Genomic DNA, 25,041 nt, shown 5'->3' with positions numbered 1-25,041 from the left:
TTGATTCAGCCGTTCTCTCTCTTAGGTCTTATATATAATCCCCCCTTTTCGCTATTGATTCCCTTTTTTCTCACTCTTTTTTCATATTCAGAATTAGGTTTGCTTCCAATTTTTATTTCGAATCAAATAAGGCCATATTGTAAGATTCATGCTCGCTCATCTTCACAATTTCATATTCTTCTTTTAGGGTTTTCTAATCTGAATAATACTTTTTGTTCGGGACTCTCTGTTCCTCCATTAGGGTGAAAAAAACTGCGAACAATGCCTCCGAAAGTGGTGAAAAGAGGTGCTGCGGCGAAGAAAGCGAATCTTTCTTCAAAAACCGCAATTCAGAATCCGAAGCAAGAGCCTGAACCTGAACCCGTGAAGAATCATGAAGAAAGTCCTGTTGCTGATGTTGTGGCCGAAGAGAATCCCGTTGAGACAGTGCCTAATGGTTTGGCTGCGGTGGAAAGTAAGTCCCTTTTCCTCTATTTTTTCAATGGGTTTTTTTTTATTGTTGTGGATTTTGTAGCCGTTATGTGAAACTAGGGTTATCAAAATTTTAGCCTTTTGCTTATTTTAGACTTTAATGATGATTATCAAGTGAACTTGGGTTATGAAAACTTGTTTATTGGTATGTGTTTTTTTAGTTGACTTGTTAATATGGATTGTTTTGGGAGACTAATGGTGATAGTGAATGGAGTTGTGATGGAAATCTGTACATGACAAATCCCACGAGGGCCGTCTTAAGTTTTCATTTTGGGCCCCGTGCGCCTTCCATGCCGGATTTCTTTATTTTTTTCTCTATTGTGTTTGTGTTTTATATCATGTAATTCTGGATTGATTACGGAAAATTGATTACCCTAATTTAATAAATACTATAATTTTGGAAAAGTCGAGAGTGTTTTGATCGGGATGGTTTAAAATATTTATCTTATAGCAGAGAATGGGGAGGAGGTTAAGGACTCCATAGATGAATATGAAAAAGATGAACACTTAGATTTGGAGGATAATTATCATGAGTCTGATCCTGACGAGTATGTTGGTGATGACTATGATGAGAGGGAAAATGAACAAGACGATGGTCAGGAGGGTGTAGATGAAGTGGAGGAAGAACTTGAAGAGATTATGGATGAAGAACTTGAAGAAATTGTGGATGAAGAAGATGGTGATACTGGCGAAGAAGTTGAGTATGTTTATGAAGAAGTTGAGGATGATGATGATGAGGATGCTGCTGCTGCTGGCAATGATGATGATCATGCCGGTATGAAGAACGAGCAGGAGCATCTGGCTGATGTGGAGAAAGAGGAGCAAGGTGAAGTTAGAAAGGAAAGACAGAAGCCGAAGGAATTTGAAGTATTTGTTGGGGGCCTAGACAAGAATGCAACGGAGGATGATCTAAGGAAGATTTTCGGTAAAGTTGGGGAGATTACTAAAGCCAGGCTAATGAAGAATTCTCAGACTAAAAGGAACAAGGGGTTTGCATTATTGCGTTTCAAAACTGTTGAACAAGTGAAAAGAGCACTGGCAGAGCTGAAAAATCCAGTGGTAATCTTTGATCTTCTCATGGTTAGAGCAGATTTACAATTTGTAGTGTATTAAATCATATGCTTTCATGACTACAATTTCAGATTAATGGCAAACAATGCGGTATCACTCCATGTCAGGACAGTCATACTCTCTATTTAGATAACATTTGCAAGACATGGAAAAAGGAAGCTGTAAGTCTTTTTTATGGGATCTATTTCTTGCCACCTTCAAACCCGAGTAATGCTTGCTTACTAGTATTACTTCTTGCCGCCTTCAAGGCCCTTGTCTCTAACTGTTAATGAAACTTCTGATGCCAGTTAAAGGAGAAATTGAAACATTATGAAATTGAAAGTTTCAATGATTTGACTTTAGTAGAAGATGGTAACGATGAGGGAACAAACTGTGGATTTGCGCTTTTGGAATTTTCATCACGTTCAGATGCTAAGGAAGCCTATAAGCGGTTGCAGAAGAAAGATGTTGTTTTTGGAGTTGATAAGCCTGCTGAGGTTTCCTTTGCAGACTCCTTTGATGACCCGGAGGATGATATTATGGCACAGGTATATTTCTGGATCTCATTTCCTTGCTTTGGTCAAGGGCGGATGTATATAGCCTGCAAAACATGATTCTTTGATCTCATTCAAGCATTTGGGAATTGGACCATTGGTACACATCTATGTTGGCTTCGAACCTCAGTCGTGGTTTCATTTTTATGGCAGTCTTCATTTTTGGTGTGATATTACGAGTTTAATTTTCTACTGATTACTTATAAAATTCTACACAGTGAGTTCACTTTAAGATTGATTGATTTAATTAATTTCTACAAATTTAACCTAGTTTATTCTGGAGGTTGGGTGAGCATCGCAAGATGAAACCTAAGCAGTTTTAATGTCTGGTCAAAATTGAATTCCATCCTTGCCGTGGGCATTGCTTTTTAATTTTATTACTCAAGTATAACATACGTTTATTGATCGCTATGATTCACGGGCACGACACAAATACAGACATATACACTCCGCTAATCTGCAAAATATAATACACTGTCAGAAATAGGATGAAGAGCGGAGAAGATGAAGATATGTGTATGTAGAAAGACGTGCATATGCGGGAACTTTCTAATCTCTAATGAAAATACTATAATTATACCTTTAAAAGCCTTTTTTTTTTCTTCTGATTTTCTTAGAAACAAATATGCTCACTGTAGCTGTGTCAGGTAACTCAAAGAGGAAAAAACTTGAGGGACACTTATGTGAGGCTCATGATACATAGTATATGTTGTATGAGTGTGGCTCTGTTACACATGGACACGCCTAAACCTAAGAGTGTTGGTGCTTTGTAGGTTGGTCAAGTTGTGCCATTTGTTTTTGGTGTAGCTGATCAAATGCATCTAAATTGCAGGTTAAAACTGTATTTATTGATTTACTGCCTTCTTCATGGGATGAAGATTATGTCCGAAGTCTTCTTAAGAAATATGGGGAGGTTGAAAAAGTTGAGCTTGCTAAGAACAGGCCAACTGCTCGCAGGAAGAATTATGGATTTGTTACGTTTGCCACGCATGCTACTGCTGTGGAATGTGCTGAGAGCATTACCGGTGCAGGGTTAGGCGAAGGCAACAAAAAGGTCTGTTTGGCTTTTAAATTTGATGTACATTTGCAACACCTAAATGTAGCTTTTTATAACGCATCTAGTTTCTTTCAGGCAAAAGTCAGGGCTAGGTTGTTCAGACCTCTTCCGAAAGTACGTGGTAAACATGTTACTCGTAGTGACTTCTCTGGCCGCAAGCTTGGAAGGTCGGCAAGGCCTTCACTGAGTCGACCTTCACTGCGGAGTCGACTTGCACTACGGAGTCGACTTGGACCACCGATTCGACCTACACTACAGAGTCGACTTGGACCACCTAGTCGATCTGCTCGTGTTGAGAGAAGACATGGAAATAGTATTCCATCAGTTAGACCTTCTAGTTCGAGAAATAGACGTCCTGTCACAGCAGTGCCAGTAAGAGCTAGGCCACCCACTCCTCCAGCTAGATCCTATGAGAGGAGATTGACTGGTATGAGTTACATTTGACCCTAACAGAGTTTCTGTTATTAGTCTTTGTTTATTATAATATAATAGGATACTGTCTTGTTATCAGCTGCTTATCCAAAAGGTAGCATGAAGAGAGATTATGCTCGACCTGTGGATCTACCACCTACAAGAAGTAGAGTTTCTGCAGATTATGGCTCTCAGGTGGCCTCTCAAAGACATTCATCTTATAGAGATTATCCAGCCCGTGACTCTGGCTACTCTGATCTGCATAGGAGCGCGTCTCGTACTGCACCAAGGAGGAGTCATCTAGATGACAGCTTTGATCAAAGACTTGAAAGGCCTCCTCCTCTTCCTTCCCATCTAAGTTATCGTGAAGGGCGCCCTCGTGATTATGACACACTATCTGGCTCAAAGCGTCCTTATGCTACCATAGTAAGTACTATTTTGAACATTCATTTTAAGGGTTTTATTTGTTTATTTTAGTTCTGATTTTAGCAAATGAAATTCTGTTTATATTTCATCATCAGGATGATATTCCTCCACGGTATGCTGATGTTGATGCTCGCCAATCAAGATCTCGATTAAACTATGATTATGGAGGCAGTGTTTCAGAATATAGAGAGACTTATGGTGATAGGTTAGTTTCTGATCGAAACTGGTTCTCTATAATTTCTGGTATTTGATAATTATGCTCCAAAGTTTTGAGAACCTTGGCTTCTCCCCTTCCCAAATGTTCGAGAGTTGGATCTCTCCCACTAACCACTCAATAATTTCCAGATAGTAAACTCTTCCTTATCTTTCTCTATTAATTCTTAACACAACCCACATAATTAATAAAACATAACTACTAATAATATAATAACTGCCCTAAACTGCTCCTAATAATATAATAACTGTTATAAATTTGAACGGTCAGTTTTCCTTAATTCCTTAATGAGAGGTCTAAGAGTTTCCTTCAAACGATGTTCATGCATTCCTCCGAACCCAAATTTGTTATCCTTTTGCTATCTTACTCCTCGCATTTTGGTTGGTAGGCTTGGAAGATCTAGTTTGGGATATAATAGTAGCAGTAGAAGTTCTACATCTATTCAAAACTCACATGGGACGTATAGCAGTCGACAGGACATGAGTTATGGAAGAGGTGATATATTATTGCAAATAATCTGATATATTGTTTTGAAGATGGAATTTTATTGTTTAGTCTTTAAATCTTTCTTGTATTTTGCATCTCAGGTTCTATTGGTGGTAGTGATGGGGGTATCTACTCATCAAGTTATGGTGGGGATTACATATCTCGTGGAAGTGATGTAATGTTACTGTCCTTTCTCAGTTTGCAGTATTTTAATATATATATGGTTTTATATTTGTGACATTCTTATATTTTATTCTGCTGGTGCTTTAGGCTGGTGGCAGCTCGTATTCGTCCATGTATTCTAGCAGAGGTATGAACGGTAGTAGCAGTTACATGGGTGGTGGCGGATCTAGGTCTTATTATTGATGTAACTGTAAGTCATCTATCTAATAACTCCTTGCCTATCTCTATTTCTCCCTATTTGGTGAAAGGCAAAGATTGCATATTCGGTCACCAGTGAATCTGTCTGAACATATCTAGTTAAATGTAACAGAGGCTGCTGTTGGATGCGTTTTTTGAAGCTTGAAGCTTATAGACGCTCTGATGCCAGAAATTTTGGAAGAAAGGAACTTTGCAAAGTTATATAGACTGATTGAGATTTTTTCATGAATCAAGGATTATTTCGAACCTCGTAATCTTGTTTCTTCTCTGGATGGACAGCTGAAGTTCTTCAATTTGAGCTGCAAGAGGGGGGAGTAATGCCAAACATTTGATGTGTAATTAAACCTAGTTTTGTTAGCCTCTCATATGGAGGAGTAATGTGAATCATAGCTCCAGGGATTTGGATTATTTTCTGCTGTCAAAAAAGTTAGTTTATTAAATGAAAAATAGCAGTTTTTTTGTTGTTATTTTGGATTAGTTTCTTTTTGCCAGTTGAATGATCATGAACAAGAGTGAAATACCCTGCACTTTGGTGAGCTACCTACTTCTATAGCAGTTGTTTGGGCACTAATATGGAAAGTGGCATCTTAGAAAGTGTAGTGCATTGATGATGTTTTTGCTGGAGTGTTTCTAACTCCAGGATTTTCTATCAAGTTGCTATATAATTGAAAATGCAATCTCTTTATTTTTATGCAAGTTATGCTAGGAAAGCCACTCACTCCTTGCCCTTTTATAACGTGTGTGTACAGTACTACAAAAAAAAGTTTATACTAAAAATGGAAGTTGAATTTTTTATGGCAATTTTTCACTACATGCAGAGAAAAATGTCATTTTTCTTTTAATTAATTAATCCTCTTTTCTTGCAATAATCATATGCTTTACTAACTCTTTTCTATCCTACTGAAGGATCCTTCTCTCAAGAATTAATATACTTTTTAACTATTTCTTTTTGTTGGTAAAATAGGAGTGACTTACTTTAGAGTGTTTATCGGATGAAAACAGCAACCCCTAAAGTTAAAAACCTAACTATCATATTTTATTTTCACTTTCTTTTGACAAACATTCGGAGAAAAAAAAAATTAAAATAACCAGGTTTAATAAATAAAATACGAAAAAAACCATGTTTTCAGGGTATTTACCAAACTGTCTAGGTTTGGGACCCCGGGGAAGTGGATGCGCCAAATGAAATGGCGCACAGATGTTAATTAGGGATGCATGCGCCAAATGAATTGGCTAACCCTAAAATTCGTAAAGGTTGCGCCAAATGGAATGGCGCATAAGTCTAGGGTTTTGCCCTAGATGCCAAACCATTTGGCGCCTAAGTGCAATTCTATTTTTTTTTTATTTTTTTTTTCATTTTTTTTAATTTATTTTTATTAAGATTGATGAAAATATTTATTTTTAAAAATCCTATTATATTTTTATTTGTTAAGATATATACATAAATAAATTTGTAAAATATTTTTTTCGTCTTAAAAATGTAAAGCAGAAAACGAAAATCGAAATTGTAACAGATTAATGATACAACAACATCGATTACAATATAATTAAAAAACTAAACATCGGTTACAAACAATTTGAGAAACGATACAACAGATTAATGAAAATACAACAACATGATCAATGACGTCCATCACCAAGATAGCCATCCGTTCCGCAACCTGGTCTTATAATGGGACGTTTACCGCGATCGTTGATTCCGCCGCGAATATTGACACCGCCTCTTGCCCTAGCTCTACCCCTACCCCTGCCCCTTTGTGCTTCTTGTTGGATTTGTGTCACGGGGGCTGGTACTGGGATGTCGCGTGGATCGCTGTCTATGAATTCGTCGACGCCCCCATAATTATCCGGAAAACCGCTGTTGTAAAGTCGGCTACCCATTCCCTCAAATGTGTTTAGTCGTGGTGGTGGTGTGGGTTGGGAAAAGACTTCGGGTTGATAGCATCCAGCAGCACTAGAACTACCTTGATTAAAGCCGAATTGGTTTGAAGGTGTTGCGAAGCCGGAGGGGGTGCCACGGTAAGAGGATTCACCATGAGGACCATCGTCGGGACTAAGATGAAGGCTAGATGAACCGGGAGTTAGGTTTTGGCCGAATCCCCTTGTGGACCCTGCAAGTGCTCCAAATCCAAATGGTTGTGAATGGGTCTGATATTGGTCCGAGGAATGGCGGTGGTCTTCATACTCTTGTAATGGTTGAGATTGGGATTGGAAAATATTTGATTGGCGGAAGTTGCGTGCGGAACGGGATGGAGTACTGAATATATTTTGTTGTTGTTGCTGGAGTTGTTGTTGTTCCTGGAGTTGTTGTTGTTGTTGCTGTTGTAGGAGTTGTTGTTGGCGTTGTTGTAGGCGTTGTTGTTGTCGTTGCTGTTGTCGTTGTTGTTGCCGGAGTTGTTGTTGTTGTTCGTGTTGTTGTTGTTGTTGTTGTTCCTCTTCCGGTTGTTGTTGTTGTTGTGGCAAGATGTAGTTCTGTGCACGGGGATCAATTAAATAGAACGGAGCTGCAAGAAACAAGTTAGGGGATGTGGCTGTACGATACCAACTCATGTATTCAGGAGAAGGTTTCATTTCATGGTCACTAACGGGGAAGTTCAGGACATACTGGCGACGGTCCTTCCACATCTGGCGATGATCGGGTGCAAAATCCTTCCAGTGTTGGTGTGTCCATTGATGGTTAACTCTTATGAGGTGCCACACTCCCAAGTCAACTGGAGGGTCGGGTATCCGTTGACGCATCCCAAACTGAAGCATTACCCGGTCACTTTGATGCATTTCTATGAAGTTGTACCGGATTAAGCAACACTTTGTCGTCCAAATTTCTGCATCCTGAGCTCTAGGCTCATACTCGCACTCGAGATACGGTCGCCATATGAACTGCATGCATGAGAGTTATACATTACTTCGGGAAAAATTATTTATAGAAAATACTTTAAAAAAAAAAGAAAAGAATTAGAGATAATACTTGATGGGGTCCAAGGTGATCAATTAGCGTGCGGTACATTGTGATATTTGACCGCGGATTAAGTGTGAAGTCCATTTTTTTCACACAAAATCTACAACGAAAATATAATGATTTAGTTAGAATGGAGTAGAATGTGTAAGGAAAAAATGGTATACTAAAAACTTACCTCAGGGCATACGGAAAGTCCCAACTTCCATTGTTAACCGGGGCCAGTATTGGCATCCTCCACCACCCCCACACCTGCACCAACAGGGCGCATCCATAGAATGTGCAGGAATCAGCAACTGCGTTTTTGCATAGTGATTGGTACACGGTGGCCAGAACTGCAGAACCCCAGCTGTACAGACCAACTCTACTAAAATCCATTAGCAAACGAAGATACATAAAGTTAACAGTGTTACCAGTGCTATCTGGGAACAAAACGTTTCCAATAAGCAATAGTAAGTAACACCTAGTTTTCTGCAGTATGGTCTCTTGGGGAGACGCATCGTTCAAGTGAAAATTTTTATAATAATTCTTTAACCTCTTAAGGTTAACACCTTGCCCCCTAGCACCAACGGTTCCTTCTATCAAGTCTATCCCAATTGCCTCAAGGCATAAGGAATTCGCCTGCACAACACAGCCATTAATTGCCTTACCGTCAACAGGAAGGCCAAGTAGCATATGAACATCTTCAAGGGTGATGGTGCACTCCCCTGTTGGAAGATGGAAGGTGTGTGTCTCTGGCCTCCAGCGTTCTAGCAAAGCAAGAACAAACTTGTGGTCAATAGAAGACTCGGCTATCCTGCTAATCGGAGCGAAACCAGCAACGTTCAGGTATGGCACAATGCGGTCGTCCGGAGCGATGGTAGCGTGACTACGAGTGCGAAAACGTTGAGCGTTCTGAAAAGAGTCAGTATGCCAAAAAAAATCAGTTAGTTGATCAGGGACAGTTGCATGATTTTAAAGTAATACTAATATACTTACGTAGGTAGCGATGTTCTGGGGGGTTCCTCTGTGTGTTTCGCCCATTGTTAGGAGAGACATGGTTGAAGGATGTAAATTCGTAAGCTGATTGCAAAAGGATTGTTGTTAGAGTAGGTGAGTGATAATGGTGAGGTTTCTCCAGAATTCTAAGGGCTTTATATATTCATGAGGCAAAAAACGGTAACATCCTGCATGCTGGACATGTCAACACATCCATAAGTGCTAGGTGTTGCTTCTGCAGAAATTGTTGGCATGCATGCAGTCAAACTTTCGGTGGCAAGGCATGGTGTCATGCATGCAGCTCAGAACTAGGTAACAGCTCGGGTAGCATGCATGCAGGAGTAGGAGGAATCCTGGCAGGAATCTTATCAGGAATCTTATCAGGAATCGTATTAGAAATTTTTGCAGGCGCATGCTGGTTAACAGTAACTCCTTTCATGAATCGTTTCAGCAATTGCTGCAGGCCCATGCTAGTTAACAGTAACTGCTTTCAGACGCATGCAGGTGGGGACCATGTGGGACCAGGAGTGGTCCACACCAACTACATATGCGCCATTCCATTTGGTTTTTTTTTTTTAAATCCTTCTTATGCGCCAAATGAAATGGCGCCTTCCTGTTGAAAAAAACACTAATGGGCCAAATGGAATGGCGCATTAGAAGGGACCTTTTTTTTTTTTTCAAAATTAGGGTTTTCGTTTTTGGACCTGCATGCAAAACCCTAGATGAAACCCTAATGAAGAAATGGACCTAAGGCAAGACGTCCAGGCCTCTATAAATTAGGGTTTCGTGCGCATCAGTACGCACACTGAAAAATGAGATCTCGAATAAGGCCAGATAGCTCGCACCGGACTTCTGAGCCTCCACCACCTGTGAGGCGTCTGGTCTATCAACCGGACGTTCGTAGAAGGAACAGATACGTTATCTACTCTGCCGTCAAACCTCCGATGCAGGTGATGTTTTGGAATATCCAAACCATGGACCAGCTTAAGAGAAACATCCTTAGGTTTTTGGACGGGGAGTGCAGTCCAGGCGAACAAATCAGATCTATCAAGAGACTTCGAACAAGGGGAGGTGTTTTTCTCGAACGGAAACGTTGGTGGGAGACTATGGAAGACGACATCCAATACACTCTAATGATGGAGGACAGAGAAGACGTTTTTTAACCGTTGTTATATCCTAGGCGCTACAGTTTCTATTTCATTTCAGTAACTTCTGTACCGTTCAATTAAATGCTCCCAGCATATCTGTACCTTTCTATTAAATGTTGTTAACATATTTCAATGAAATGATATTTTATTGTTACAAAGTTTCCAATTATTATTTAAGTTATTAATAATTAACAATAAAATTTCCCTCTGCCTTGCACCCGCTATAAATAGAAGTGTGTGTGTGGAGTTGAAGTACTAACTCTTCTTTCAAGCATAGTGTAAACACTTAAAAATGAACTCGGTTTGGGCTGTGGTCTTCTTTGAGGAAGGTAGTCACATGCGGGTTTGCCTTAACCCTCACTGGAATTTCCAGAGAATTGTTAGAGCCATCAACACTGGGTTTCGTCAACTAGATGGTCCAACCAGAAAAGTTAAACAGCTAGACTACCGATGTCCATACATTACGCTGACGGATAATAACCCTGAAGGCACGTACATGTATTATTGGGATCGTGTGAAAGACGATGTGGACGTGGATCTAATATTTTGGACACACAGTGGAGAAGTTAACCGAGGCGTTGAAGATCCCCTTGTTATTGCAGTGACACTTGAGTAGTTTAGATTAACTGTTGTTTTATTTGTTGCAAAGAGTGAGCGTGTACTACCAGTTGTTCTGTGTTCTTTTCTCTTCTTTTCTATTCTGCAACTTAACATCGTGATTTACCGATGGTTTGGTGTTGTCAACGCAGGGTCATTGTATTAAAATAAATGTGGTTGTTGTGTTAGTTGTTTTCGTATGGACAATATTTACCCTAGCGGACGTGTACAATAATTAACATACATATAATTGGTAATTTATATACGTAATTATTGACTATATTTATAATTAGTAATATATATTATTAAAATACATATAATTATTAATTACAATATTTACATTTATTAAATAAAATATATATATACGTAATTATTATTTAAAATATATATACGTAATTATTATTTATATATAAACAGACCTAGATCAGTGTGTCTGTCTTTTGTAATCAATTCGGAATCTGGTGGCAGACATAGATCAGTGTGTCTGTCTTGTATAATCAATTCGGAATCTGGTGGCAGACCTAGATCAGTGTGTCTGTCTTTTACAATCAATACGGAATCCTGTTGCAGACCTAGATCAGTGTGCCTGTCTTTTATAATCAATTCGGAAGATAGTGGCAGACCTATACTAGTGGGTCTGTAAGAACCACCATATATTAACATAAATATATATATATATATAAATATTTATATATGCATAAATAAAGATATATATATATATATATATATATATATATATATTTATGTATATATATAAATAATTATTGAAGAACTAGCTGCCAGATAGGGTTGCATGCATGCTCTGCTCAGGGGAATCGTTACAGGAATCTTATCAGGAATCCTTTCAGACGCGTGATGGGGTACAGGACATAGATCAGCGTGTCTATGTGTTGAGATAATGCAAGGACGTAAGAAGCACAATTTATAAGACATCCAATACATACTAAACATTACAACTCACACCAACAATTTTACCTAATCTGACTTGAGCTTACAACACCCACACACTTTCCCCTTCAAAATGACTTCATCTACCCAGTACCTTGTGCATGCCCATCTAAACGGTGAGACTTACTCTCATGAGATAGCCGGTTTTGTGATGAGAAACACCCAGGTTGTACCATTGTTGTTGAGCAAAAGAGCAACATTTTCATACTTCATTCAGCGACTATACTCTAAGATTGCAATGGGTCCTATTGCAAGCGTTTTTTACCAATGTCCCTCTTTCAATGAAGACAACACCGTCAAGTTTTACGAGATGGAGATTGCCACTGACGAAGACTTGCAAGATATATTTACCACCCACGAATACTCTGGGTTGGATTCCATCGAGTTGTACATTACTCTTCAGGTTGAGACACAAGAAACTCATGTCGTCCAGTCACAAGTTATTGACCCACCAATCAACGAGCAAGACGAGGTTGACGTCCTAGACGAGGAAGAAGATGATCTGGAAACTGAATTTGACGACATGGTCAACGAGGAATCCGACGACGAGCAACAAACGTTAGTGCCTCCAGCTCATGCGTACGCACCTCCAGCACATATAAGTAACTTGAACCTGCAAGGTGACGAACCATCATCTGACATCTTCTTCACACCCTACATCCAAAATGACGAAGAATTAAAGGAAGGAGACAAGTTTCCTTCTAAGGAGGCTTGTCTGAGAAGAATAAAAAAATGGCACATGGCGAACAACGTTGATTTTGAAGTAGACCGTTCAAACCTGGAACGGTATGTAATCACTTGTAAAAATCCAGAGTGCGGGTTCAGACTGTTGGCTTCTTGTAGGAAGAGAAGTAATGCATGGAAAATAGGGTCGATTACGCAGAAACACACGTGTGTCAACCCTAACAATTCCCAGGATCATACAAAACTCAGTGCCGATCTTATATGTCAGGAGATCTTGCCTCTCATAAGCTCTGATCCGTCTCTGAAGGTTAAAAATATAATATCACACATCGTTACAACCTTCAACTACACTCCATCTTACAGAAAGGCGTGGGTTGCAAAAACAAAGGCAATTGAGACAGTCTACGGCAACTGGGAGGAGTCATACAAAATTCTTCCCCGATACCTCAATGCGCTACATAGTTACGCACCTGGCACTGTTACTATTCTAGAGACACTGCCCGCGCATGCCCCGGATGGAAACCCTGTCCAAGGAAACGGAATATTCCATCGGCTTTTTTGGGCGTTCAAACCTTGCGTCCGAGGTTTTGCACACTGTAAACCCATACTTCAAATTGATGGGACATGGTTATACGGCAAATACAAAGGAACCATGCTCATGGCGGTTGCACAAGACGGGAACAGTAACATATTTCCAGTGGCATTTGCTATCGTCGAAGGTGAAACTGCGGCGGCTTGGAGTTTCTTTCTAAGGAACCTCCGAGAACATGTTGCTCCCCAGCCTGACATATGTTTAATCTCTGATAGGCACGCTTCCATAGAGAGTGCTTACAATAATCCAGCGAACGGATGGCATGACCCCCCTTCAAAACACGTCTATTGTATTCGCCACATCGCCCAAAACTTCATGCGGGAGATCAAGGACAGACATCTAAGAAAGGCCCTAGTCAATGCTGGTTATGCATTGACCCAACCCACATTCCAGCATTATCGGAGTGAGATTGTAATGACAAATCCAGAGGCAGGTACTTGGGTAGATAATCTTTCCAGGGACAAATGGACAAGGGCTTACGACAATGGCGTGCGATGGGGCCATATGACAACCAATCTCGTGGAATCCATGAATGGCGTTTTCAAAGGCATTCGTAACCTTCCAATCACAACACTGGTGGAGGCCACATACTTTAGGATGGCTTCACTCTTCTCAACGAGAGGCAGGAGATGGGGTGATGTTAGGAAAGCTGGTCAACTATTAAGCGATAGTTGCATGAAATTTATGCAACAGCAATCGGCAAAAGCGAACACTCATCAAGTGACTTCTTTCGACCGATTCAATCGCACGTTCAGTGTGCGCGAGACAATTGACCACAATGAGGGACTGCCAAGGCAACAATATAGGGTTCTTCTTGACGAAGATTGGTGCGACTGTGGAAGGTTTCAAGCTTTTCGTATGCCTTGTTCACACGTCATAGCTGCATGTGCGTATGCCCACCGCGACGCTATATCACTACTGTCTCCGATTTACAAGACTCAGACATTGCTCAGAGTTTACAGTGTTGCGTTTCCTGTGGTGGCCAAGGAGGATTACTGGCCTGAGTATGATGGAGAGGTAGTTTGGCACAACGACGCAATGCGGCGAAAGAAAAAAGGGCGTCCCAATAGTACACGGGTTAGAACCGAAATGGACGTCCACGACAAAATGGAACGAAAATGCAGCATTTGCCGTCAGGTGGGGCACAATATAAAAAGATGCCCTAATCGTGGCTCGACATCGTCGCAAGTTTAGTATAATCTGTATTTTTTTTTAATGCAATGTATCAGTTTCGCTTACTACCTCTTGTAACCGTTCATCGGTCTTTCATCAATAAATTGAGCTTTAGTAAAAAACCGATATCGATAACGCATACATTACATTAATTAGGGTTAATAAGATTTTTACGAACTCGATTTATTAGACGTTTTTACGAAAATAATAGACCGAAATCAAAAACGGTACGCGAAAATACCCGAAACGGGTTAATTTTGAAAAAAAAAATGGCCCACACATAGGAGCCAATTGGTTTGGCGCCTATGTGGTAATGCATGGCCATATGCGCCATTTCAAATGGCTAACACAACTTTGCCCTAATTTTTCTTCTTTTGCGCCAAATGGTTTGGCTTGTGTGACATGCATGCGCCATTTCATTTGGCGCATTCTCTTCCAGTATGTCCCAAACCTAGACAGTTTGGTAAATACCCTGAAAACATGGTTTTTTTCGTATTTTATTTATTAAACCTGGTTATTTTAATTTTTTTTCACATTCGGATGATATGTATGTATTTAATAGTAAAGCTCATGAAATGTAGTACTTGAAAGATTTTTTTAATTCTTGTTAAAAATTTGAAATTAAGAATATAAATAATATTGATGTTGACAATTAATATTTTAATATTAAGAATAACTGTTTTCTGATTATAAAAAAAAATTAATTAAACTATAGTTCTTTATCTTAATTTTTAATTTTATGTTGACATTTTTTTTAATAAATATTATTTTTAAGTCTCTTAACCAAATATTCCTTTCTCCCTTTCTTGACAACTCCGTACAAGATGATTCCTTTCTCCTTTTCTTGGCAACTCCGTACAAGATGGATCAACTGTGTATATAGTTTTTTTGTGGCTTCTCATATTTTTGTAGAAGGTAATAATTGTGCAGATTTTCTAGCGAATATAGGTCTCACGATTACTGATTACACTAGGGTCTGTTTGTTTCAGCTTTAAAAAAAATGAATTTTTTTCTTTGTATCCTAGAACATAAACATAGATTATTGAAGACTAAAACTTAGTCATGATCACAATTTTTTCAAACAGTTGTATTTCAAAAATGATTTTTATGAAAATCTATTTGAAATAGCTTCAAAATTAAGTGATTTTTTGAATTTTGATATCCAATTTTTTTCCCATAAATATATGAAATACCTAAAATCACGAATAACTATTCAAATAAAATTTTCATTTGAAGCTTTTACAAAAAGTTTCTTTGCAAAATTTTTTTTCATAAAATTTTGTAACACTATAAAAATCATTTTAAGAAAAAACCAAAACAAACGGAGCCTAATTTCAGTAGAATTCCTAGTTTTTTTTGCGGAAAAATTTTATAAAGAATAGACTTGATTTGCCTTTCTTTCTTTATATATTTTTTCATTGAGAGGGTTTTGGTTTATGTCCCCCTCTTCTTTGTATCAGTTTTTTTTTTTTTATTATTTTCAATCTTATTTTAAAAAAAAACTTCATACTCTTTCATCTAAATCACAAAGATTTTAAATTAAAATCAACAAAATTACTAAATAAAATCCAAAAAATTATAAATAAAGTCCAAATAAAAATACTATTACTTTATTTAGACTTTTAATAAAAAAAATGAAAAGAAAAACTAACACATCAAAATATAAAGTCATTCACCGTCTTCTTTGGCGATAAGAACATCACAATTGTAACAAGACTTTTCAAAATGCATGTTTGCATGAAATTCAATTTCCCATATTCAATTTACACCAAAATTCAAATTTTCATATTAACTCTTAACTTTAGTTCCAGCTAAATCAGGAGCTTTGTTCTCTTCCTCTTCATAGTCAAGAAACTTATTCTTGTATACGTTGTCTTTGGTTTCTTTCATTATCTGCTACCACATCAAAATGGAGGTAAACTATATTCAATTTTTTTCAAAAAGTAACATGTTGATTCACCGAATTACAACTTTAACTTTTAGTTTGTTATTTTACGCTATTTTTCTATTTTTTGGTTGACATCCAACCAAAATTCTACCATAAAGTTTAAATTTGGACTATATGTCACTTCTACAATGAAATTAAATCTATCCAATTATTTCAAAATTTTACTTTATCTCCGTTTATTCCCCTTTTTTCTATCTCTTCAATGTCTTCTATTTCTGCTTACCCCTTTCTTCCTCTTCACTTATAAAGACACTTATTATCTTTAGGTTCTCCGCTTGTCAATTCTCTTTCTCATTCTTCTGTTCAACTCTTTCTTATCTTTCTATTCTCTCTTCTGTCTTCTCTACTTATGTATTCAACTTCTCCCTTTTTACAAACTCTCTCATTATTCATCCATTTTCGATAACAGGTTTATGCATCATCTTCTACCATCTTGATTTCTTCACAACAATTTGATTAACTACTTAATACCTATTTTATGATTTTCTTATTAGGATTCACTATTAAGGTTGTTTACTTTTTCATTTTTATTAGGGTTCATGTTTATGGTTATAAACTCTTTCATGTTTAGGGTTCAATTTATGATTGTGTGTTATTTTCATATTTATATTCAAAATCAATGAGTATTAGTGCTCATGTTTATGGATCATTTTCTGGGTTTATATTTAAAGTTGGTTATTTGGGTTCATGTTTAGTGTTCTTAACTTTTTAATATTCTGGGTTCAGTTTGTGCCTTTTGATTTTATGGATTTCGATGGAGAATCGTTGAAGGTGTTTAAGATTTTATGGATTATTGTTTACCCTAATTTTTGGTAAACAACATATAATTTCTTATTAAAGGTTACTTGAAGGATCAACTAGGGAATCCTAGGACATAGTGCTAAAGTCTTAACAAGTTTGATGTTAATTTGAAGTAATGTGAAGGTTAACTTATTAACTGATTTGACAACTATTGTAATCTCTGAACTAGGCAAAGAAGTTAAAAAGAAAAATGCAAAGTAAAACCATTGAAAAACAAACTTGAAGGAAAAGCTTTATGTAAAAACGAAAGTAAATTGCTTGAAATTCGTAAATGGAACTCATACACGCATCTTCCAGAATTCACTCTTTTCTCACTTTGACACGATTACTTTGAGTTTCTATTGTAAAGTAACAAATGCAGACTCCTAAAACTGAAAACAAATATTGCTTATATAAAAATCCTAAAATAATCGTCTACAACGGTCGACTAAGCAAAATCCTCCATGTCTCTAACCCACGCAAATTTCGTCATGCAAGCTTCCACGTGTCCCTGAATAACCGTTTGCCCTTATCCATCTTCTCCTGCCTCGACTATGCTAAGTCCTTAGACCTACATGACTCTAGTTTCCCTGGCAAAAGGAATTCGACCAAAATCATGGACTTTTTGTCGGGCCATTCGACAAAGCTTAGTTGTACGAACTGATCACTAAAGTCGACTAAGACCTTTTTGACACACATAAAAATAATAAAAATACATCTTTTAGGACTGTGACCCTTATGCCCTGTCTTAAATTCATGTCGAAAATTCTAAAGTAACAAATCCCCCCCCCCAAAGTTGCCTTTTTCGATAGAGCATCACATCGACAGAGAAATGTGGTTTTTTTCTGTTTTAAATAATTTTTGACAGTGTGGGCACCTTTCTGTTGACATTACTGTCATAATTGCTACTTTATGTATCTTGTCACTTCCCAAAGAATTCATCATAATTTCTAATGATTACGCCTAAACCCTAGGTCATGGGTTTTAAATCGTTACCACTAAACTTTCCCATTTATTGGAACTGAAACGTTGGGGTTTCAAACGCGTGTTGCCATTTGGCATTTGTCATGATGACCAAAAAGGCTATAAGTAAGCGTTTTAGTTCATCTTCATACTTTCTGCAAAAACAACAAGTTTTAGAAGACTAACTTTTCCTCTCAGTTCGCGAAAAAACCAGAGAAACTCTCCTTTTGCCATTTTTCTCAACTCGTTCTAAAAATTTCCGCTTTTGCGAATGTTATGGATACTGGTAACAACCCTTTGGCACTAGTTATTTCAGAAGAATAAAAATCAAAAGGGCTTAGCTACATTCCTCAACCATCCACATAAAAAGCAAAGGTTTCCATATGGAAAACCCTAATGTTGATTCCATTTGTCATCGTTGATAAAATTCTAGCATTTATGGGGCCACATCCTACTTCTAAATCACACCCAGAAAGAGTTCAAGAATTCTTCACTTGTTTTGCTTTAGCTATTCCTTCCGCGTTTGAACAACGTGTTGTTGACTTGAAGTTCATGGATCGTTCTGCAAGAGTCTTTCAATCAGCTCCTACTCCTGGAAACAAAGACTATTTGGCATAACTCGACAAAGTGCAGGGCCAAAAAAAGAGCAATGGAAAAATCTAAACATTTTCGATGTAATCCAACTATCGAGAAATGTTCACAGGGTTAACTTTTACATTTTACATGCGTCGATCTTATTTTAGGAAGGTTCAACCAACACTTTTCATCTCCCTTAAAGGATGATGACGTCGACTTTGTTCGACGTAGCTGCCATAAATGTCTTTTCACGTGAAACTTTCGACCCTTCTTTGCCAACTTATATTGAATTCAACTTCGAGAATGTTGACTTAACACAATATATTCTCGACCATCATGACAAAAATAAACCAGAAGTCTTCAACATAGAACATGTTATTTTCTTAACCCTTTGGCTCTCCTACTACTTGTTCTGCTCAGGTTCTTTGCAGGTGGCAAAAGAGTTCATCAATTTAGCAATAACTCTGTGGTTTAAGAAGCCCTCCTCGAAAGCCATAAAGAGTAACTTGGGTTTTAATCAAATTGAAGACGACACTCATAAAAAGGAATAACGCACCCGTCGTAGCGAATACAGATCCGTTTACCCGTCAATATGAGAAACCTCTTAATCAAAAGATGGGCCCACCTCTATGCGAGCATTGTCCACTATTTTTGAATGACCATATATGGAGACGGTCCCTACTATCTTAGAATAAACCCAAGGATAAAGTCACCAATCAAAAAGCTAGACTAAGGTAAGTCGTCCCCGTTTGATCATGTCATCCCATGGTCACATCAAAGAAAATTCCGATTAGAAGTTGGATTGTTATTCCTAAAGAGAATATGTTTCCTAATTTTTTCCTTAGTAGGTTAAAGGCGAGTAGCGGCAGCGAAATTAAAAAAAGTAATGGGACTTTATCTCATTTTGAGAAACAATTTCCGCCTTCAACTCCTCATGATAAAAAACAAAACATGTTAAGCGCACAACGACCTCTAGGAAATTTAAAGTGTATGAGTTTCCTTCATCATTCATGTCAGAAGGACTGAAAAGGCCACGTCCACTCTCAACGAAACCTCCCTCATTCCCAAAACTATCACTAAGAACACGAAAATTGGGAATGAGACCTTTAACTTCCAGCGGTTTTACACTTGGAATATCGGGGTTCCCATAAACACTCGATATGGGATAACTGCCCCCACCATCCCCATTCAAAGGCATACCCCCAAAGTCATCCATGAAAAAATATAAAAAAAGAAGAAGGGCGACGAAGAAATGATATTTAAGAAAAGGAAGTTGAGCGGAGTAAACTATTTGAATATGAAAAAGTAACAACACAAAAACTCAAGTAGGAGGAGAAACAACTGGAAGCAAAGAGATATCGCCCAAGGGTAATGCAGAAGAAAACACTAAAGTAGAAGCAGGGAGAAGAAGGAAACTGAAAAATTTATATAAATCTAAAAGAAGGTTTATTTAAAGAGAGGGAAACATTACAAAATTGTGGGGGGTGACATCAAAATAATGATCCAACGACTCAAAATGTCTCCTCGAGATAGCAAATACACTCAAGTGCACTTGAATGGTCTAGGCATACATGTCACTCCCTAGAGTGATCACCTAGTGTCACACATGAGTTAATAAGTGAAATGTTTCAATGATTAGACAAATATTTATTAAAATGTTCCAAAAAACCTCTTCACTGCCCAACACGATAAGGAACGTGTAACTTTGCCCGACCCGATTTGAAGACTAACTATGCCTCTTAACTTAGCAAGTCTGGGGGAAACTAATTTGGGCCGGATCAAGTCCCCAAAACAAGATTCAGAAGGCTTAATTCTTGATTTGTTTTTAAAATAACCTTGTTTTTTCTAGAAAAATACCAAAATAACCATGTTTTCCGACTATTTTCCAAAATACTCATGTTTCAAACAAACAAAAAATCATTTGTATAGTTCAAGTTAATAGAATTGGCGCTTGTATTAGACATTTTAGAAGGCATGCTAGGCAAATTGGTGCACCTCCAACGGACCAAGCCAGTCCATTTTTTTTAAATATGATTTAAATTAAATAATATTAGTATTTAATCAATTTTTATTAATTAATTGTTTTAATTACAATTAAATTTTTAAAAAAAATACAAAGTGTATGCGCCAGATGAATTAGCCTCCTCTTTGAAGATCATAATGTAGGCGCAAATCGAATTGACTTGCCTTATTAGAGGTGTCAATTATATTGCCTTGACCTATTGGAAGCGTCAATTCACCTGACATGCCTTCTAAAATGTCTAATGCGAGCGCCAATTCAATTGGCTTGAGCTTTGCAGATTAATTTCTTTATTTAAAACATGAATATTTTGGAAAATAGTGGAGAAACATGATTATTTTGGTATTTTTCTTGAAAAACATGGTCATGTTAACAAATACTCCTTTTCCACCTTATAAATACCTCTCTTTCGTGTCCAAGTAGGTATGACACATTCATTTTTCAAGATTTGACTTCTCCTTTAAATTTTTTAATAATTAACTTGAGTGTTAAAGTGTTAATCTTACCTGTTTATCCATTTTTTATCTACCACTTCTTCTTTGCCAAAAATGCAAACGTCGATGTCAGCATCTAGATCAAAATCTCTCATTTTCCATTCTAAAACGAAATATCAACTATTGAATTTGGAGCGATGAAATTTTCGTACTTAAGTGGAAACATTTGACAAAATAGAGATGTAGATTTAAAAATTATTGAAAAGTTCTTTGAGTAAAAAAAATGAAATTAATAGGAAAAAAATCACAAATAAAGCAAAGTAGTAGGCCATAGGAAAAAACAAAAAGGAAATTGTAAAACGTGTCGAAAATTGACATTCATGGTTACGATGAAGCATTACTTTTAGCATTTTGTTTCCAACTTCATCTTAAACAATCTTAAACAAGAAAACAAAACATGAAAAAAAATCTACAAACCTCGTTCTTGTTCTTGTTCTTGTTCTTCTCATTACATGGTCCTTCGCGGACACCATTACTCATAATCAGAAAATGAAAATGGGTCGTCGCTATAACGACTCAGATTTCGGCAAATTCACGCTCCTCGTTTTCTTTCTCATAGGTGCAATTTCATGTTCCACGGTATACGTTTTCCTTACATTGGTCTTTAGGGCGAACACTGCGTCGGTGGTAACAATGCAGGTTGAAAAGAGTGGTTTTGAGGATTTGTTGAGTGAGGAAGAAGGAAAATGTTGTGGAGGGGTTGAGCATTTGGAGCTGTGGGGTGAAGCGGTGAGATGGGGGAATGATTTTAGGGTGAATTCTTCGGAGGATTGTTGTAGGGCTTGTAAGAATCTGTGTCGGGGTGATGGACAACGTTGTTTGTGTAATTCTTGGGTTTTTTGTGGGGATAGAGATGCTTGTGGACCTAGATTTGGTGAGGTATTGTTGCAATTCTATCATTTTTTTTCAATTTTAGGTTACCACTACTTGATAATTTCTGATTCTGGATTGTGGTTTATGATAATGATAATTTGTGTAGCTCTGACACCTCCGAAAACAGGTGTGTCGGTATCAGACACCTGCACCGACAGTTGTGATTATGTTGAATTTATTTATATTTTCAAATTATTACTGGTGTCGTCGTGTCGGGGTCATGTTCGGGGTGTCGGTGCTTTAATGATGATAATTACCTTTGTGTTTCTTTTCTTGAGGTCCTTAATTTAATTGGGAAAATTTCTATTCAATATTAGAAAAATTTGTATTGTTTACACTGGAAATCAATCATAATGGTTAGATAGTATAAAATGTTCAACTTTCATTATAATGGTTTCTAAAGTCAGTGTCACACATACGTTATTTATTGTGATTTGTTGATAGTGTAGAGTGTGTTAAAATTAAACTAAAATGTGAATGTTGTGTTTCTGTTATTTGCCCTTCCGTGTTTAGTTATCAAACAACAACCATTTAGTGCAATTTTTTTTGGTATGTAGACGAAGCCGCGAATCCTAGCTCAATTGGCAGAAGCCAATATTGCTAGGTTGGATGCCATCATCAGGGTTTGAATCCTGATACTCATGGTTGTATGCGTGAGTTTTTAGTGGTTATTATCACTTTAGTGCATTTAGCAGAGTAGTCAATGGCGGCCAATAGCGGTGCTATCCCGCTATAGCTGAGTGGAGGCCGACCGCTATGGGAAGAGCCTTAGCGGTGCATAACACTACAGCAGCCACTATAGAGTAAATAGCGGGATAGCGGAGCATAGTGGTTCTCGGCCTGGAGCAGTTTTTGGCTTGTATCTTTTTTCCCTCTAAAAAACTGAATTTACCCCTTAAATTTACAATGTTTTAAGGATAATTTTGGGTTTTTCAATCAAATTTGAGTTTAGATTCAAGCTTATCCTTCCTTCATAGTGGTTTATGCACTTCAAGAGTCATGTGTGCTTTGATTTTTTAATATTTTATTAGTTGAGATATTTGGTTGATTTTACATTAAATATGTTTATAATTATTATATGTAATTTGTCCAAAAATGATCAAATAGAGCTGTCATTCCGCTATACACTATCCCGTTATTCCACTCAGGGGTCGGCCCCGTTTCGCGCAGTTATCCGGGAATGACTATTCTGGCATTTAGGCTAACTTGATTAGTTAGTTGATTAATTATGATAAATAAACATGGGTTTATTTGTTGATTATTTTTTGTTTTATATAAAAGAAAGTTCAATTACAGGATTTAGAGAACTTTTGACTGACTAGTGACTGCTTTTTGTAGTGAATTATATGAAACAACTTTATGTTGGTAAACTGTCACTGCTTTGTGTAGTTTGTTTTATTATTGCTTTAAATGTACAATTGTATAATGCTTGAAAATTCCTATCTCTTAGGCATCTAATTTATATGCACTTTAGTACTTTACCTGGTGTTATATCACTACCTACTTTCATTTCAGTGTTGGCTAAAACAACAAAAAGACGCTTTAAACCCCGATCGAGTAAATTCGGCCCCAAGAGATAATGTTATGTGGACTTCTGGATTTGTCTTTAATAAGGGAGAGGTAAGAAAATATTGTTACTGTGATTATTTCTCTCAGACACGTACTGAAAATACCTATTTGAGATATGTATCTGTCTCAACAATGTTTTCAGCATCCAACTTTATGATTGAATCGCTTCATTCTGAGAACATGATATGTATTCATGACTTTTGTTTTGTTTTTTTTTTCATAATATTGAAAAACCGTCGAGAAGTGTATTGAATTTGTAAGCAATGCTTTATGTTCATGATAATGCACTCAAAGTATATTCTCATTATACTTTTGTTCTGTCACTGTGTACTTCTTGTAGCTATTTGATTGTTACATGTGTATTTTTGTTTCTCTAATTCTTTGAACCGTATATTTATCTTTTTCATTGTATGTTTGTACTTTTAGGGCATTGTTGGCTTGGAAACCGACTATGGAATTCTTCGTATACAAGTAAGTATTTCTTTCAATATCCGCTATATTCTTTGTCTATGATTCTCATCACTCACTTTACCGTATTATTTTGTATTCAAAATGCTGGATATGTCTTGTATTCAATTTTATCTATTTTATTACTAGAGTTAAACATGAATATCATTTCCTAAACCTTTTATGAACTTTCATTGCAACAGCTTTTGCCAGAATGCGCTCCACAATCTGTTTCCTACATTCTTGAACTGTTGGCATTGTCACATTGTATTGGTTGCCAGTTTTATCGTGCCGAAAGCCGGGGACGTTTTTGGGATGCAAAAGGAAACCATATAAAAAAGGTAAGTTTCATCATGTGAATAGAGTTTATGCAGTTAAGTATCTAACGTTCTAGGTTAATATTTTTGAATTCTAACGATGATGTAGGCTACATTTGGACCTCCTTTTGCACTAATTCAAGGAACATTAGAATCCCACGAGTTTATGTTCAAGGATGTTCCAAAAGAACACTGTCCTGCCATAAAAAGAGGATCGGTGGCATGGGTCGGTTCTGGTCCAGAGTTCTTCATCAGCCTTGCTAATCACAAAGAATGGAGAAATCCGTATACTGTGTTTGGCTATGTTCTATCTGAAGACTTGCAAATTTTAGAGAAAATTTCTCGACTTCCAACTAAATCAGATGTTTGGAGTGACATTCCTGTCTCTATCTTAGAAAACCCGGTTTCGATACGGTTTCGTAAAATAACAACATGAGCCATGAGGTGCAGAATTTGTTAGATTTATTCATTGTTCCACTCATTGTTTCAACTAGTTTTGTATGTGATTTTGAGTTTTTTTTCTTCTTTATTTTTGCTTTGAAGAAACTGATATAGATGTAAAAGAAAAAAAATGCATAGAGGAAGTGGAAATAGGTTCAAACTTCAAACATACCAGAAGCATGAGTTACAAAATTAGTGGCATTTTCTTGATTTATTTGTTAAAATGTAGATTAAGTTGGAGATGAAGTATAAAATGGACTTTACTCAGACACTTACTTTCTTGCACTCATTTTTTTTATTTAGTGAAATTCATGTAGGTCTCATTATTTTATGTGAGATCCATTTTTAAAATGGTTGAGTGCGTGAATGCTAGTCAGTAAAAGTGAAAAAGTTGAGAAAAGTGTTGGAGAAAATTTATTAACATTTCTCATTAAGAGAATGTAAGCTCGATGCAGAAGATTGGTTGGTTTGTTCTTATATAAAATAATTT

The 25,041-nt window shown here is 37.1% G+C and overlaps 2 protein-coding genes across 4 annotated transcripts; both read left to right on the top strand.

The window, feature by feature from the left end:
- On the top strand, nucleotides 1-5,517 carry LOC131637911 (uncharacterized). 3 transcript variants are annotated; one of them, XM_058908478.1, is made up of 13 exons: nucleotides 1-139; nucleotides 242-454; nucleotides 926-1,530; nucleotides 1,614-1,703; nucleotides 1,830-2,069; nucleotides 2,908-3,129; nucleotides 3,208-3,559; nucleotides 3,644-3,969; nucleotides 4,065-4,174; nucleotides 4,572-4,678; nucleotides 4,771-4,844; nucleotides 4,940-5,042; nucleotides 5,163-5,517. In XM_058908478.1, exons 2-12 carry the CDS (start codon nucleotides 262-264, stop codon nucleotides 5,033-5,035), a joined length of 2,415 nt encoding a protein of 804 aa, XP_058764461.1. In that variant the 5' UTR covers nucleotides 1-139; nucleotides 242-261; the 3' UTR covers nucleotides 5,036-5,042; nucleotides 5,163-5,517. The 3 variants fall into 3 exon arrangements, with proteins under 3 accessions (XP_058764461.1, XP_058764459.1, XP_058764460.1); XM_058908476.1 differs by having other exon boundaries at nucleotides 923-1,530; XM_058908477.1 differs by having other exon boundaries at nucleotides 47-454; nucleotides 923-1,530.
- A 15,734-nt stretch (nucleotides 5,518-21,251) lies between these two features.
- LOC131637894 (uncharacterized) lies at nucleotides 21,252-24,804 on the top strand. The gene is made up of 5 exons (XM_058908465.1): nucleotides 21,252-21,783; nucleotides 23,293-23,397; nucleotides 23,773-23,817; nucleotides 23,997-24,134; nucleotides 24,220-24,804. The coding sequence occupies exons 1-5, from the start codon at nucleotides 21,394-21,396 to the stop codon at nucleotides 24,544-24,546; spliced, it is 1,005 nt and encodes a 334-aa protein (XP_058764448.1). The 5' UTR covers nucleotides 21,252-21,393; the 3' UTR covers nucleotides 24,547-24,804.
- The last annotated feature ends 237 nt before the right edge of the window (nucleotides 24,805-25,041 follow it).

This window comes from Vicia villosa, unplaced genomic scaffold (assembly GCF_029867415.1).
Source record: "Vicia villosa cultivar HV-30 ecotype Madison, WI unplaced genomic scaffold, Vvil1.0 ctg.002106F_1_1, whole genome shotgun sequence".
In the NCBI taxonomy this organism is placed as follows: Eukaryota; Viridiplantae; Streptophyta; class Magnoliopsida; order Fabales; family Fabaceae; genus Vicia; species Vicia villosa.
Note: the sequence above shows the minus strand (reverse complement) of the source record. Positions and strands in the feature narration are given on the sequence as shown.